Source organism: Sorex fumeus, unplaced genomic scaffold, assembly GCF_029834395.1.
Source record: "Sorex fumeus unplaced genomic scaffold, SorFum_2.1 ptg000007l, whole genome shotgun sequence".
NCBI classification, from domain to species: Eukaryota; Metazoa; Chordata; class Mammalia; order Eulipotyphla; family Soricidae; genus Sorex; species Sorex fumeus.
This window is the reverse complement of record NW_026606064.1, coordinates 9101842-9114839: the sequence shown is the minus strand read 5'-3', so window position 1 is coordinate 9114839 and position 12998 is coordinate 9101842. Positions and strand designations below refer to the sequence as shown.

At 46.6% G+C, this 12998-nt stretch overlaps 1 protein-coding gene across 1 annotated transcript; it reads right to left on the bottom strand.

Annotated features, from left to right (window-relative positions):
• Positions 1-2258: 2258 nt before the first annotated feature.
• Positions 2259-12524, bottom strand: HARBI1 (harbinger transposase derived 1). Its single transcript, XM_056135897.1, has 2 exons — positions 11716-12524; positions 2259-2933 (listed from the first exon to the last, which is right to left on the bottom strand). The coding sequence occupies exons 1-2, from the start codon at positions 12383-12385 to the stop codon at positions 2554-2556; spliced, it is 1050 nt and encodes a 349-aa protein (XP_055991872.1). The 5' UTR covers positions 12386-12524; the 3' UTR covers positions 2259-2553.
• Between the last annotated feature and the right edge of the window lie 474 nt (positions 12525-12998).

Genomic DNA, 12998 nt, shown 5'->3' with positions numbered 1-12998 from the left:
GTTGGAGAGATAGTATTGGGGGGGTAAGGTGCTTGCTGTGCGTGCAGTCAACACAGGTTCAATATTGGGGGCCATACTTAGTGGTGCTCAGGGATTACTCCTGGCTCTATACTCAGAAATTACTCCTGGTGGTGCTTGGGGGACCTTATGGGATGCTGGAGATGTCATGTGAAGGGCTAGCATCCTATCCACTGTACGATATCTCCAGACCCCTAAACTTGCTATTTAACATTTATCTATATTTTTTGAGTGGCTTTGGGCCACACCAGTGGTGCTCAGGCATCACTCCTGGGGTGCTCAGGAACTGTATGTGATGCTGGGAATTGAACTAAGGTTTGCCACATGTTAGGCAACCACATTATCTCCTGTACTATCCCTACAGCTCTATTTTTGTTCACTGGGTCATAGGGATGTTCAGGAGCAGCTACTCCTTGCCCTGTTCCCGAGGTCACTCCTGGTCTTGCTCAGGGGTTATACATGGCATGAGGAATGAAACCAGGGTCGGCCACATGGTAAAGCAATCACTTTAACCACTATACTATCTCTCTGGCCTCTTAATTTATCTTTGACTTGTCTAGTTTGGGACTATACCCGGTAGTGCCTGGTTGCTACTACTGGCACAGTGCTCCCACATGCAAAGAATGATGTGCTCCAGCCCTTTGAGCTACCTTCCCTAGCATGAATTTGTCTTCTTTACTTTGGATTCTCTTATTTATAATACATTTTTTTTTGTTTGGGAGGGTCATACCTGGTGGCGCTCTGAGCTTATTTCTGGTTCTAAGCTCACTCCTAGTGGGCTCAGGGGACTATATAGGGTGCCAGGGATAGAACCAGGGTAGGCTGCGTGCAAGAAAGCACCCCACCCACTATAGTATCGCTCTGATTCCTATAATAAAAAGTTAAAATATTTTTCCTTTTTTTTTCATTTATTTTTGTTAGTTCTTGTGTTTCTGAAGGTCAAATCTAGTGTCTCACACATGCAAGGCAAGTGCTCTTCCACTGAGCCACATCTCCATCCCAGATTGCTTTGTTTGTTTTTGTGCCAAACCCTCAGTGCTCGAGGCTTATTCCTGGCTCTGAGCTCAGGAATCAAACCAGCAGTGCTCACAAGGAATTATGGAAGTGCTAGGAATCAAAACAGGAAAAACTGTGTTCGAGGCCTTACACTCTGTACTACTTTCTGGGTACCAGATTGTGTTCTTAAATCCACTCAGCCCCCAACTCATATCCAGACTTGAGATTAGAATCCAGATGCTCTCCCTAAGAGCTAAATCCAAATCAGAGTCTAGGCATTGCAGACTAAGGATGAAGGTTCCAGGCTGTTTCTTTCTTTCTCCCCCCCCCCCCCCCACTGTTTCTAATAGCCTCTTAAAAAACAAAGTTGCAAAGCTGGCGATGTAAGACTGGGGTAGGGCACTTGCTTTGCATGTGTGAGGGCCTAGGTGCAATTCTAGGCATAACCAAACTATAATAAAATAAATTTGAAAACAAAAAAATAAAGCTGAAAACTTAAGTAACTTTTTTTTGGGGGGATGGGGGCATGTGACTATACATGATGGCACTCAGGGGCTACACCCAGGCCTCCTGCATGCAAAGCATACACTCAGTGCTTTGAGATATCTCTCTAGCCCAATCACCATTTTCTTAGGTCTGAAGGCCATTTCTCAGTTTAAGCTTGTTTTTCACACATGCCTCGGATTATACCGAGTGGAAAAGTAGAAAAACTAAAACACGATCTAAGAACTAAGAGGGATAGTACGATGGGTAGGGTGCTTGCCTTGCACAACAGACAGGGGTTCAATCCCCAGCACTGCATATGGTCCCCTGAGCACTGCCAGGAGTAATTTCGAAAGCAGAGCCAGGAATAACCCCTGAGTATCGCTGGGTGAGGCCCCAAAACAATATAACAACAATAAAAATAAAATACCATCTAAGTTCATCTCAGATGAATATTATTTTCACCTGAACTCTTCAGATAATTCAAACAAAGAAGTGTGCTCTGACTGGATACCATCTTCTCCTTTGCTTTGACTTTGGAGGCACAATCATAAAGGCCTACAACCTTTTGTGTTTACAACACAAGTGACCTTTCCAGGGGAGTGGCCTCAGGCAGGAGCCATAGTACAAAGGGGAAGGCACTTGCTTTGCATACAGCTGACTAGGCTTCTATACCTGACACCACATCGGGTCTCTGAAATGCTGAACAGGCCAGGAGTAAGCCCTGCGCAATGCTGGGGGCTTGCACAACAAGCCCAAAACCCAGCCTCCCCCTTTCCCCCCATATCAAAAAGCCAAATGAGTGGTTTCAACTTGAAAGTTCAATGGATACTGGGGAACCATTGTCTTGATTTTGGTGTAGTTCATTCATTTGCAAATGAATCAAGATATTATGCTGAGCCCTCATCCATTAAAAATGCAGGTAAAAAGTTCATTTATGCCCAGGATCCATAACCTCAATCACAGTGGCTGACAAGCCATGTAGGAAGGGCAGGGTGATAGGGAAAACAGGTCCATGACATGTTCTGGAAGGTCTCCCTCCTCCCACCTTCCACATTAGCTGAAGTGAGTGAGCACCAGCTCCTGGCGAAGCCGGTCGGCCTCGAGATCCAGGGACTCCATGCGCTCATACTCTTCCTCAGGGGGCTGTTCCATGGGTGCTGTCATTGGTGAGGACCACACATCCATCCCATGCTCCAGGGAGATGTTGTGGAGGACACAACAAGCCAAGATGATGTGGCTGGACTTCTCTGGGGAATACTGCAGGGCCCCCTTGGATCCGTCAAGGCAGCGGAAGCGGGAGCAGAGGGTCCGGATCGTCTTCTCCACCACACTGTGCGTTGCTGAGTGGGCCATATTGTAGCGATACTCAGCAGGAGTCTCGGGAATGTGGAGCGGAGTCAGGAGCCAGGTGCGGAGAAAGAAGGCGCTGTCACCTGAGGAAAGGTTCAAAGACATCAGAAAAAAGCACAGGTGGGACACAATGGAAAGGAAGATCCTGACCAGGGACAGCGGGTGACAGACTGGAACGTAGTGTGCTCTGCAGGCAGGCGCCCAGGGCTTGGCACTTTAAAGTCCCTCAGTACCACCAGCAAAGATCCTGGAACACTGGGCTGAGATTAGCACCTGAGTCCAACTGGGTGTGGCCCCCAAACCAAAATAATGAAATAAAAGGTAAAAGGTAAAGAAATAAATAAAAGGAAACTTGAGGTAGCTACACTGAGACTTGACAAGCACCAATGAATTTTTTTTTTTTGCCTTTTGGGTCACACCCAGCAATGCACAGGGGTTACTCCTGGCTCTGCACTCAGGAGTTACTCCTGGCGGTGCTCAGGGGACCATATGGGATGCTGGGAATTGAACCCGGGTCGGCCGCGTGCAAGGCAAATGCCCTACCTGCTGTGCTATCTCTCCAGGCCCCAGCCAATGAATTTTTTAAGGCAATAGCTGGGGGCCAGAGAAATAGTACAGCAGGTAGGGCATTTGCCTTGCATGCAGCAGATCCAGGCTCAATCGCTTGGCAAGGCATATGGTTCCCAGACCCTGCCAGGAGACATTCCTGAGCAGAGCCAGAAGTAAGCTCTGAGCACTACGGAATGTGACCCCAAAACAAACAGAAAAAGAAAAACGGTCCCAAACCTTTAATGCAGAGGTCAGTTGCAACTGGGTGTGAGCCCTTTCTGTCAGACATTCCCCAGAATCACACCTCTGGAGCTCAGGAACTGGTAGAATTTCACATTCATCAGAGCATAAATACAGAGAAGCCAGTAGTAATAGTGGTAAGGAGATAAAATCAGAAGCTAATTAAAATGATACACTCAAGACTTTTCCTTTAAATGACTTATCAAATGATCTCGGGAACTGTTAAAAATGGGGTGCGATGTCCTAGCACAACAGCAGAATCTTTTACAATGTTTAATTGTCCTGACTCACTTCATTTGACTGATAAAAGATCTTACAGAGAAGCACAGCCTCTTAGAGAACTGAAATGGGACCTCAGGGGGATGGCTCAGTGGCCAAAAGCCAGCCTTGTAAGCCTGAGGTCATGAGTCTGATCCCTGATCCCACCATAGAGATACAGAACCTAGGTCCCTGGAGGCTCTCCTGCCTGGAACCCCCACTCGCAACAAAAGAGTGTGTGATCTGGCACACAGCCCAGACTTTGGAGACTTTGAAGTCCTCGAGGAGACTAGGATGATGGAACTCTGATAACCTCTGAGACTACGGCTGTAATGATGACTATGGTTTTGCCATAAAAGGAGAGATCGGACAATGCCACGATGCCAGAGAGTCCATCTGTCCATCGCCCATCCTTCACTCGGCATCCCGGAAGAGCCTCGGGTGGCTGCTCCGGGTCCTCCAAATGCCCCCTCCGCATCCTCCCTGCGCCCAGCCTGCCTTCGCCACAGCCCACTGTTTCTCATTTTTTATGTGTCATCGGATGTTGAGTTGAGTGTTGAGACAAGAAAACTCAACAGGTGCCTGCCTGCCTTGTAAACCTCAGTTTATGCTTTTGATCCCTAGTACCCTTCATATCTTCTCAGCTAACTGGCACTGCCAGTGCTTTATCACTATGTGATTACCAGTGCACAGCCAGATGTGTGCAAGTGCCACAACTAAAATATGTGACTGAATATGAAAGCACTGGAACCAGATATCTGTCACTGTCACTGTCCTCCCGTTGTTCATCGATTTGCTAGAGCGGGTCCAGTAACATTGTGACTAGGAATAGCTCAGTGCCTTAGAAAATGTGCCTTGCAAGCCTACAGTAAGACATTCAATTACCAGTGCTACCACATGTGTGGGGGCTGGAGCGATAGCACAGCAGGTAGGGCATTTGCCTTGCATGTGGCGGAGCCGAGTTCAATTCCTCCATCCCTTTCGGAGAGCCCGGCAAGCTACCGAGAATATCCCACCCACACAGCAGAGCCTGGCAAGCTCCCCGTGGCATATTTGATATGCCCAAAACAGTAACAACAAGTCTCACTTCGTGTTCCTGGAGCGAGCAGACGACACTGGGCTACACAAGCATGCAACAGGGACGAATGGAGACGTTACTGGTGCCTGCTTGAGCAAATCGATGAACAACAGGATGACAGTGTTACAGTGCTATTAGGACCAGAGCAGTAGTACTGTGGGTAGGGCCTTTGCCTTGCATGTGGCCAACTGGGGAGTGATTCTTGAGTGCAAAGCCAAGAGTAACCCAGAGCATCCCCAGGTGTGGCCCAAAACCCGCCCAGAAAAAAACTATTTTGTTTTTTGGGGCCATACCCTGTGGTGATCAGGGATCACACCTGACAGGATTTAGGGGACCATATGTGGTCCCAGGAATTGAAACTGGGTTGGCTGTGTGCAAGGCAAGAGTCCTTTCTTTCAGTACTGTTACACCAGTCCCTGAACTCATTTTATAAATGAGAAGATCAAAAGCTACGCCAGGCATGTTTTTGATATTTCAGACAAAGGAGGGGAAGGAGACAGACAATCTAAAAGCAGTCAAATTCAGAGGCAGTAAGACAATGATGTAAAACTGTTCAAGAGAGTAAGATACAAATATTTAAGGTGTATGCCAAAACACAGAGATACTGAATGATGTTTGTAAAATGCTTTTCTAAGAAGTGGTTTCAAAATGAGGAGGTAAGAGAACTAGGCAGTTAATGTAGATCTTTTATAAAATGTTCTGTCATCAGCAACTGGTTCTAATCCAAACACCACTGGAAGCCACACACTCGGGAGAGGATTAGGATCGGAATTGCTAAACAGATCACACTTGCTCACATGACTAGTCATTCAGCAAACATTCTGGAAGAGCTTACTTAAAGCAGCTTACATGGACTAGGCAGAGGGTTGAAGAAGAAAGAACTCATGCTGAATTGTTTACAGAAGCAGGTATGTTTACACATGAGGAATGAGATCAAGTACTCTGAAGGGACAGATGAGAACAAGGACATGCGGGATTGACACCAAGGTAAAAATATGCTTGTAAAACAAAGAGGACTACTGCCTTGCACATGGTTGACCTGGGTTTGATCTCTGGCACCCTATATGGTCCCCAGAGCCTCACCAGGAGTGATCCCTGAGCACAGAGACAGGAGTCAGCTCTGAGCACCATTGGGTGTGGCTCCACCCAAACAAAACAGGTTGAGCAGGAGAGATAACACCTTGTGATCCTCTGACACTGAAGGAGTGACCCTACCCCTGAGCATGAGAGCCAGGAGTAAGCCCTGAGCTCTGCTGAGTGCAGTCCCAAAACAAAACCAAAAACAAATGGTGTGTGTGTGTGTGTGTAAACTCCAGGCATCATCCATGAACACAGAATCAGGAGTAGCCTCTGAGCAGCTTAGGTAGGGCCTAAATCCTCAAACACACACACACACACACACACACACACACACACAAAACCCAAAAAAGAAGAAACAAGTTAGTTATAGGTTTGGCAAATCTGCAACTATTCTATGATGTTTTTTTTCCCCCTTTGATTTTTGGGCTGCACCCAGAAGTGCTTGGTGGCCACTTTCAGACCAGATGGTGCAGGAGATAGAACCTGGGCCCCCAACATGCAACGCTTATGCTCAGCCTGTTAAGCCATCTCTCCAGGCCCCGATGGCATGCTTAAAATAGTCATTTATCACTCTCTTTTTTTACATCCTGTCATTCCTCACAGTCCTGCCAATCTTCCCCTATATTACCCTGTTGTCCACACATCCTCTAGAGACCAGTGTTTTCCAAATTTATCTATTCATATGAGTCATTTAGGGCATGATGTTATAAATAGATGTCTAGATTCTTTCCTTGAAGATTCTCATCCTGAAGTTTGAAGTGGGGATCAGTAATGTGCATTATAAATAAATTCCTGGATGAACCTTTCAATATGGAAAATTTGTGCAACACTATTCTAGCTCAGAGGTCTTCAAAGTACATTTTCAGTTACAGCTGAGAGAGCCTTATCCAAAGAGTATATAGCAGAATTAATAGTACTAATGGAATTAGTGTCCTTATCAACTTTGATGAGCATGCTTTCCCAGCACCTGCAACCAAAACTGGCCTTCATAAACATGTTAAATACTGTTGCAATATACATCTTAACCACTTACACTCATTTTATGAAGAAGGTAATCCAATAAATATATGGGGTGAGAGAGACAGTACGGCGGGTAAAGCCTTTTGCATGTGGCTGACTGGATTTGTTTTTTGGCACCACATATGGTCCCCTGAGCACCACCAGGAGTGATGCCTGAGCACAGTTATGTGTGGCCCAAACAAAAAAAAAGAAGAATACAATTTTCCATGTGTAAAGGCATGGGTTTGGTCCCTGGCACAACTAAAAGAAAGTATGGGGGGGCTGGAGAGATAGCACAGCGGATAGGGCGTTTGCCTTGCACGCGGCCGACCCGGGTTCAATTCCCAGCATCCCATATGGTTCCCTGAGCACCACCAGGAGTAATTCCTGAGTGCAGAGCCAGGAGTATCACCTGTGCATTGCCGGGTGTGACCCAAAAAGAAAAAAAATAGTATGGGGGCAGGGAGAGACTGTACAGGAATTAAGGAGCTTTGAATGAGGTTGACTTTGAGGTCAGTTCTAATAGGAGTGAGTGACTTCAGAACACAGCCAGGAGTAGTCCCTAAGCACTGCCACATATGGACTCAAATCCTCCCTCCAAATAAAAAAGATATGCAGACATACTAAAGTAAAGAAAAGAAAGGACTACTGGGGGCTGGGTGATAGTTCAAAAGACTAGAGAGGGGCTGGAGTCATAGCACAGTGGGTAGGGTGTTTTCCTTGCACATGGCCGACCCAGGTTCAATTCCCAGCATCCCATATGGTCCTCTTAGCACCTCCAGGAGTAATTCCTGAGTGCAGAGCCAGGAGTAACACCTGTGCATTGCCAGGTGCGACCCAAAAAGCCAAAGAGAGAGAGAGAGAGAGAGAGAGAGAGAGAGAGAGAGAGAGAGAGAGAGAGAGAGAGACACTAGAGAACATGCTTTGCATGATGGAGTCTCTAATTCAAAGCACCACCATCGGCAATCCTTGAGCACTGGAATAATGACAGTAGCCCCTGAGCCCTGTCCAGTGCAACTGAAAATAAAAAGCGAAAGAGAAAAAAAGAAAAACTTGGGGTCTGAAAGATAGTACAGTAGGTAAGGCAATTGGCTTGCATGCGTCTGACCTGGGTTTGATCACTAGCACTCCATATGGTCCCCTGAGCCTGTCAGGTGTGGTCCCAGAGTGCAGAGCCAGAAGTAAGCCCTCAGCACTGTTGGGTGTAGCCCCCAACCAAAAACTTAGAGTAACTCTATGTTTGTTGTAGTTTAACAGCTTAAACAGTGATATCTTAATTTCCTCTTCTGTAAAGACATCGAAGTATTAGTATTAGTATTTAATGTTTTCTTTTTTTGGTTACATCAATCGATGCTTAGTGATTAGTCCTGGTTCTGCACTCAGGAATTACTCCTCGTGGTGCTTGGGGGACCGTATGAGAAGCTGGGGATTGAATCTGGATTGACTGTGTGCAAGGCAAATGCTATACTACTGCTTCAGCCCCAAGTATTTATTTTTAGGTTTCTGTCACCCATAAGAATTAAATAAGATAATCCAATGTAAAGTACTTACATTTGCTTGGAAAAATCTAGTGCTTAGTTTTCACTAACTTTATAGTTAAGATACCACTAACTATAAAGGGTTGCATGTGGCGAACCCTGGTTCAAATCTCTGATACCATAATCCCCCAAACACTTCTAGGAGTGAGACATGAACGACTGCTAAATATGGCTCAAACCCCACATCCCCCCACCTTCAAATATCCAAATCAGTTTGGAATCTCTAGCTGTGAAGGGAAACCCATGACACTGACAAAACAACTTTCCTTTGCGTTTCAGTGTACATGACATGAAACTGGAATTTAAAATTCCAAAGAAAGCATAAAACAAAACCAAGATAAAGGCCCCAGGTGCTCTGACCATCATCTGGATCAACCCCAAAGCACTAAGCCAGGTGTGGTTCTCTTTCACCACTTTCACAAAATAGGTATCACTCTTGGCACCATTTTAGATGATAAAAATTTTGAATAAGCTACACAGATACAATATTCTACTAAGCCATATTTCTACTGTTAAGTTTTCTCTGTTGGGTTGGCTGTGTGGGTCAAGTTAAGGGGCTTGCATCCTGCCCACCCTGGTTTGAATCCCTTTGTCATACATGTGCTCCCCTGAGAAAGGCCAGGAGTTGACTCTTGAGCACTAAGCCTGGAACAGACTCTGAGCAGAGCTGGGTATGACTCAATCTGTTTCCCCCTCCATTAAAACAAACAAACAGGGGCTGGAGTGATAGAACAGCGGGTAGGGCGTTTGCCTTGCACGCGGCCGACCTGGGTTCGATTCCCAGCATCCCATATGGTTCCCCGAGCACCGCCAGGAGTAATTCCTCAGTGAAGAGCCAGGAGTAACCCCTGTGCATTTCTGGGTGTGACCCAAAAAGCAAAAAAGAAAAAACAAAACAAAACAAAACCAGTGCTGCTCAGGCATTGTGCTGGAAGCCACAGGGAAGACCTTTAGTATCACCAAAAGGATGAGATGGTACAGGGGCTTAAACTTGGGCCTCCCTCACAAAAATGATACCCACCACCCCTTAAGTTATTGCTTAGGCCCTCCAAGATGAATTTTTTTTTCTCTCTTGGTCCCAGCTGTCACTGCTCAGGACTTACTCTTGGCTCAGGAATCACTCCTGGTGGGATTTGGGAGACCATTAGTGAACCTGGGTCAGTTGTATGCAAGGCAAGTGCCCTATCCGCTCTACTTTTGCTCTGGCACCCAAAATAGGTAAAGGTAAAGGTAAAGGCCCTCCCGTTGATCGTCGATTTGCTCGAGCGGGCCCAGTAACGTCTCCATTGGAGACTTTGTTGTTACTGTGTCTGGCATATCGAATACTCTCGGTAGCTTGCCGGGCTCTCCGAGAGGGGTGGAGGAATCGAACTCGGGTCGGCCATGTTGGCTGCTTGTAAGGCGAACGCCCTACCCGCTGTGCTATCGCTCCACCCTGGCACCCAAAATAATTTTTTTTTTTTGCTACCTTTGGTGGTTCTCAGGGCTCACTCCTGGCAGTGCTTGAGGTACAATATGGTATGTGTGGGATTGAACCCTGGTCAGCTTTGTGCAAGACAAGAACTTTACCCACTGTATTTCCTCTTTGGTCCACGCCCCCTCCTCCACCTCCCACCCCCGACATGGTAAATTAAAAAAAAATTTGTAAGCTACATTTATTTTACACATATAAGTTTACATATAGTATATTTATATGCCTATATACTTCCATTTTTTTGTTTGTTTTGGAGCCACACGTGGAGATGCTGAGGGGTTACTTTTGGTGGTGCTTTGGAGACCACATGGGATGCTAGGGGACAAACTCAGTTGGCCATGTGCAAGACAAGTACCCAACCTGCTGTACTCTCTCAGGCCCTGTACTTACATTTGTAACATTTTAAAGTGGCAAACAATGAAGTCAGGCATATAGCTCAGTGGCTGAATGTATACTTCAAGGTGAGGCCTAGGTTTCATCCCGGAGACACTGTATAAATGACTTCAATATCATCCTTTGGGAATCAGTGATGATATTCTTGGCTTCACCTCTCACTTCTCCAAGGGGAAATTCTTTTGTGTCTGAGTCAGTGTTTAGGTGCTGAAAGGAGCTGGAGGAAAATTTCACCGGGTGCTCACACTTAGTGGTGTTCAGGGGCAATTCCTGCCTGGTGCTTAGGGTCACTACTGGCTGTACTTGAGGACATTATGGAGGTGGGGACTGAACCTGGGCATCTCGTGTGAAAGCACGTGCACCAGCCCAGCCCTTGGTGCTGTTTTTCCAGTCCCAAAATAATCTTTTTTCTTTATGAAGGTGCTTTGGATCAAACTCAGGGCCTCACACAGAGAAGCATTTGTTCTACTATGGAATCATATCTCTGGCCCCACACAAAATAAATTCTTCTTTTTCTTCTATTTTTCCCTGGTGAGAGGCCACAGCCAGCAGTACTCAGAGGTCACAGCTGCTGGTGCTTGGGAGATTATGTGGGATTGACTGGCAAGCAAGACCTTTATCCCCTGTATATCTCTGACAGCCCCAAGCACTCCCATTTTTTTTCTTTTTCTGATTTTGGAGCCACAACCATCTATGCTCAGACTTACTCTTGGTGTTGCACTCAGAAATCATTCCTGATGGTGTGATGGCAGTGCTCAGGAAACCGTATGAGGTGTAGGGGGTTGAATCTGAGTGGCTGTGTGCAACACAAGCGCCTTGCCTGCTGTAGTCCCTCTGGTCCCATCAAGATAAATTCTTAAAAGTGGAAAAATGGGTTCAAATCCTGTTTTTCCATTTTAGTGTCTTTTACGATTTAAAAAAGCCTGAGAGGAGCCAGAAAGATGAGAGATGGTACAGTGGGAAGGGCACTTGCCTTGCACATGGCTGACTCGGGTTCCATCTCCAGCATCCCATATGGTCCCCTGAGTACCACCAGGAGTCAGCCAGGAACCTCTCAGGTGTGAAGTTTCTCTGTGATCAGAGCTGTCACTGCAGCCCTGAGTGTAGAACCAGGATTAATTCCTGAGCACCGCTGGGTGTGGGCCCCCTCCAAACAAACAACATAAAATAAGCCTGCAAAAAGGGCAGGAACAGAGACTCAGATTGTATTCATTCTGCTCGGCTTTCTTTCTGGATGCACTTACACCCATACTTACCAAGCAGCCAACTCTCTCTGTGTAGACCCGCCTCAAACTGAGTATTGAGAGAAGACTGCTGCAGCACCGCATAGTCCTGCAGGCTCCCCGGCCAGTTCGTCTCCACGGTCATCAGTGCCCCTCGGATGTCACACACCATCAGGCAGTTTAATGAATGCAAACCTTTGCGGTTCACATAGGAGAGATCTTCAGCATTGGGTGCCTTGATAGCCACGTGGATGCAGTCCACCACCCCGATCACCCCTGGCATTCCTGCCAACCCGTAGAATTCATCTTTCAGTGCCTGCGCGGAGGCTTCATCAGTTGGAAAATGAATGAACTGCGAGGCTCTTTCCACCAGAGCCTCAGTGACATTGGCAACACAACGACTCATTGAGGCCTGGCTGATGCCAATAGCATCTCCCATCCGAGTTTGGAAGGAGCCTGAGGTATAGAAGCCCAAGGCAGCAAGAATCTGTGTTTCAGGACTAATGGCCCTGGATCTCTGAGTAGGTTTAGAAAGACTAGCTCCCAAGAGCTCCACCAAGTAATAAATGAACTGTCGAGGAAACCCATACATGGACATCAAGTATTCATCAGTCACATCATCCAGTTTAAAGCGATCCAGTGTCCGGTGACCTCTGCCATACAGCAAGAGATCACAATCAAGCACTGTTATGGGTATCGCCATGGTATGTGCAAATGCTGTCTCACTATCCCCTGGTGAATTTTTTCCTGCCTTCCTCTCAGTCAGGACGCTGGTGCAAGAGGGTATTTAAGGAAGTGTCAGTGAAAACATCAGTTAACCATCCGTTCAGCGGCTCTTCTCTCTGCAACAGTTAAAAGAAAAAGAAACAAACATTAGGAACCCGCTGAAGACTTGAAAGTGACTCCGAGGCCATTTTTCTCCAGTTTTTCTTGTGTTCAAGTAAAAAGATGTTTCTGGTTTTTTGTTGTTGTTGTTTTAATTTTCTCCATTAACTCATGACGGGCCCAGACATGAATACCGGTCTTTTGAGTGCCCGCACACATTAGTGGAGGTGAAGGCTTAATTATGCACAAGGTAAAAGAAGTCGGTTCCTGGGGCTGGAGAGATAGCACAGGGGGTAGGGCGTTTGCCTTGCACGCAGCCGACCCGGGTTCGATTCCCAGCATCCCATATGGTCCCCTGAGCACCGCCAGGAGTAACTCCTGAGTGCAGAGCCAGAAGTAACCCCTGTGCATCGCCAGGTGTGACCCAAAAAAGAAAAAAAAATAGTCGGTTCCTAACTGCGGCTCCTAACTGAGACGTATCCGGGGCAGGA

Bases quoted from the DNA above. Each gene is read 5' to 3' on its own strand.
- HARBI1 (XM_056135897.1), bottom strand. From the start codon at position 12,385: ATGGCGATACCCATAACAGTGCTTGATTGTGATCTCTTGCTGTATGGC. The intron at 2,934-11,715 runs GTAAGTATGGGT...ACCTTTCCTCAG, and splicing joins CAGAGAGAGTTGGCTGCTTG to GTGACAGCGCCTTCTTTCTC.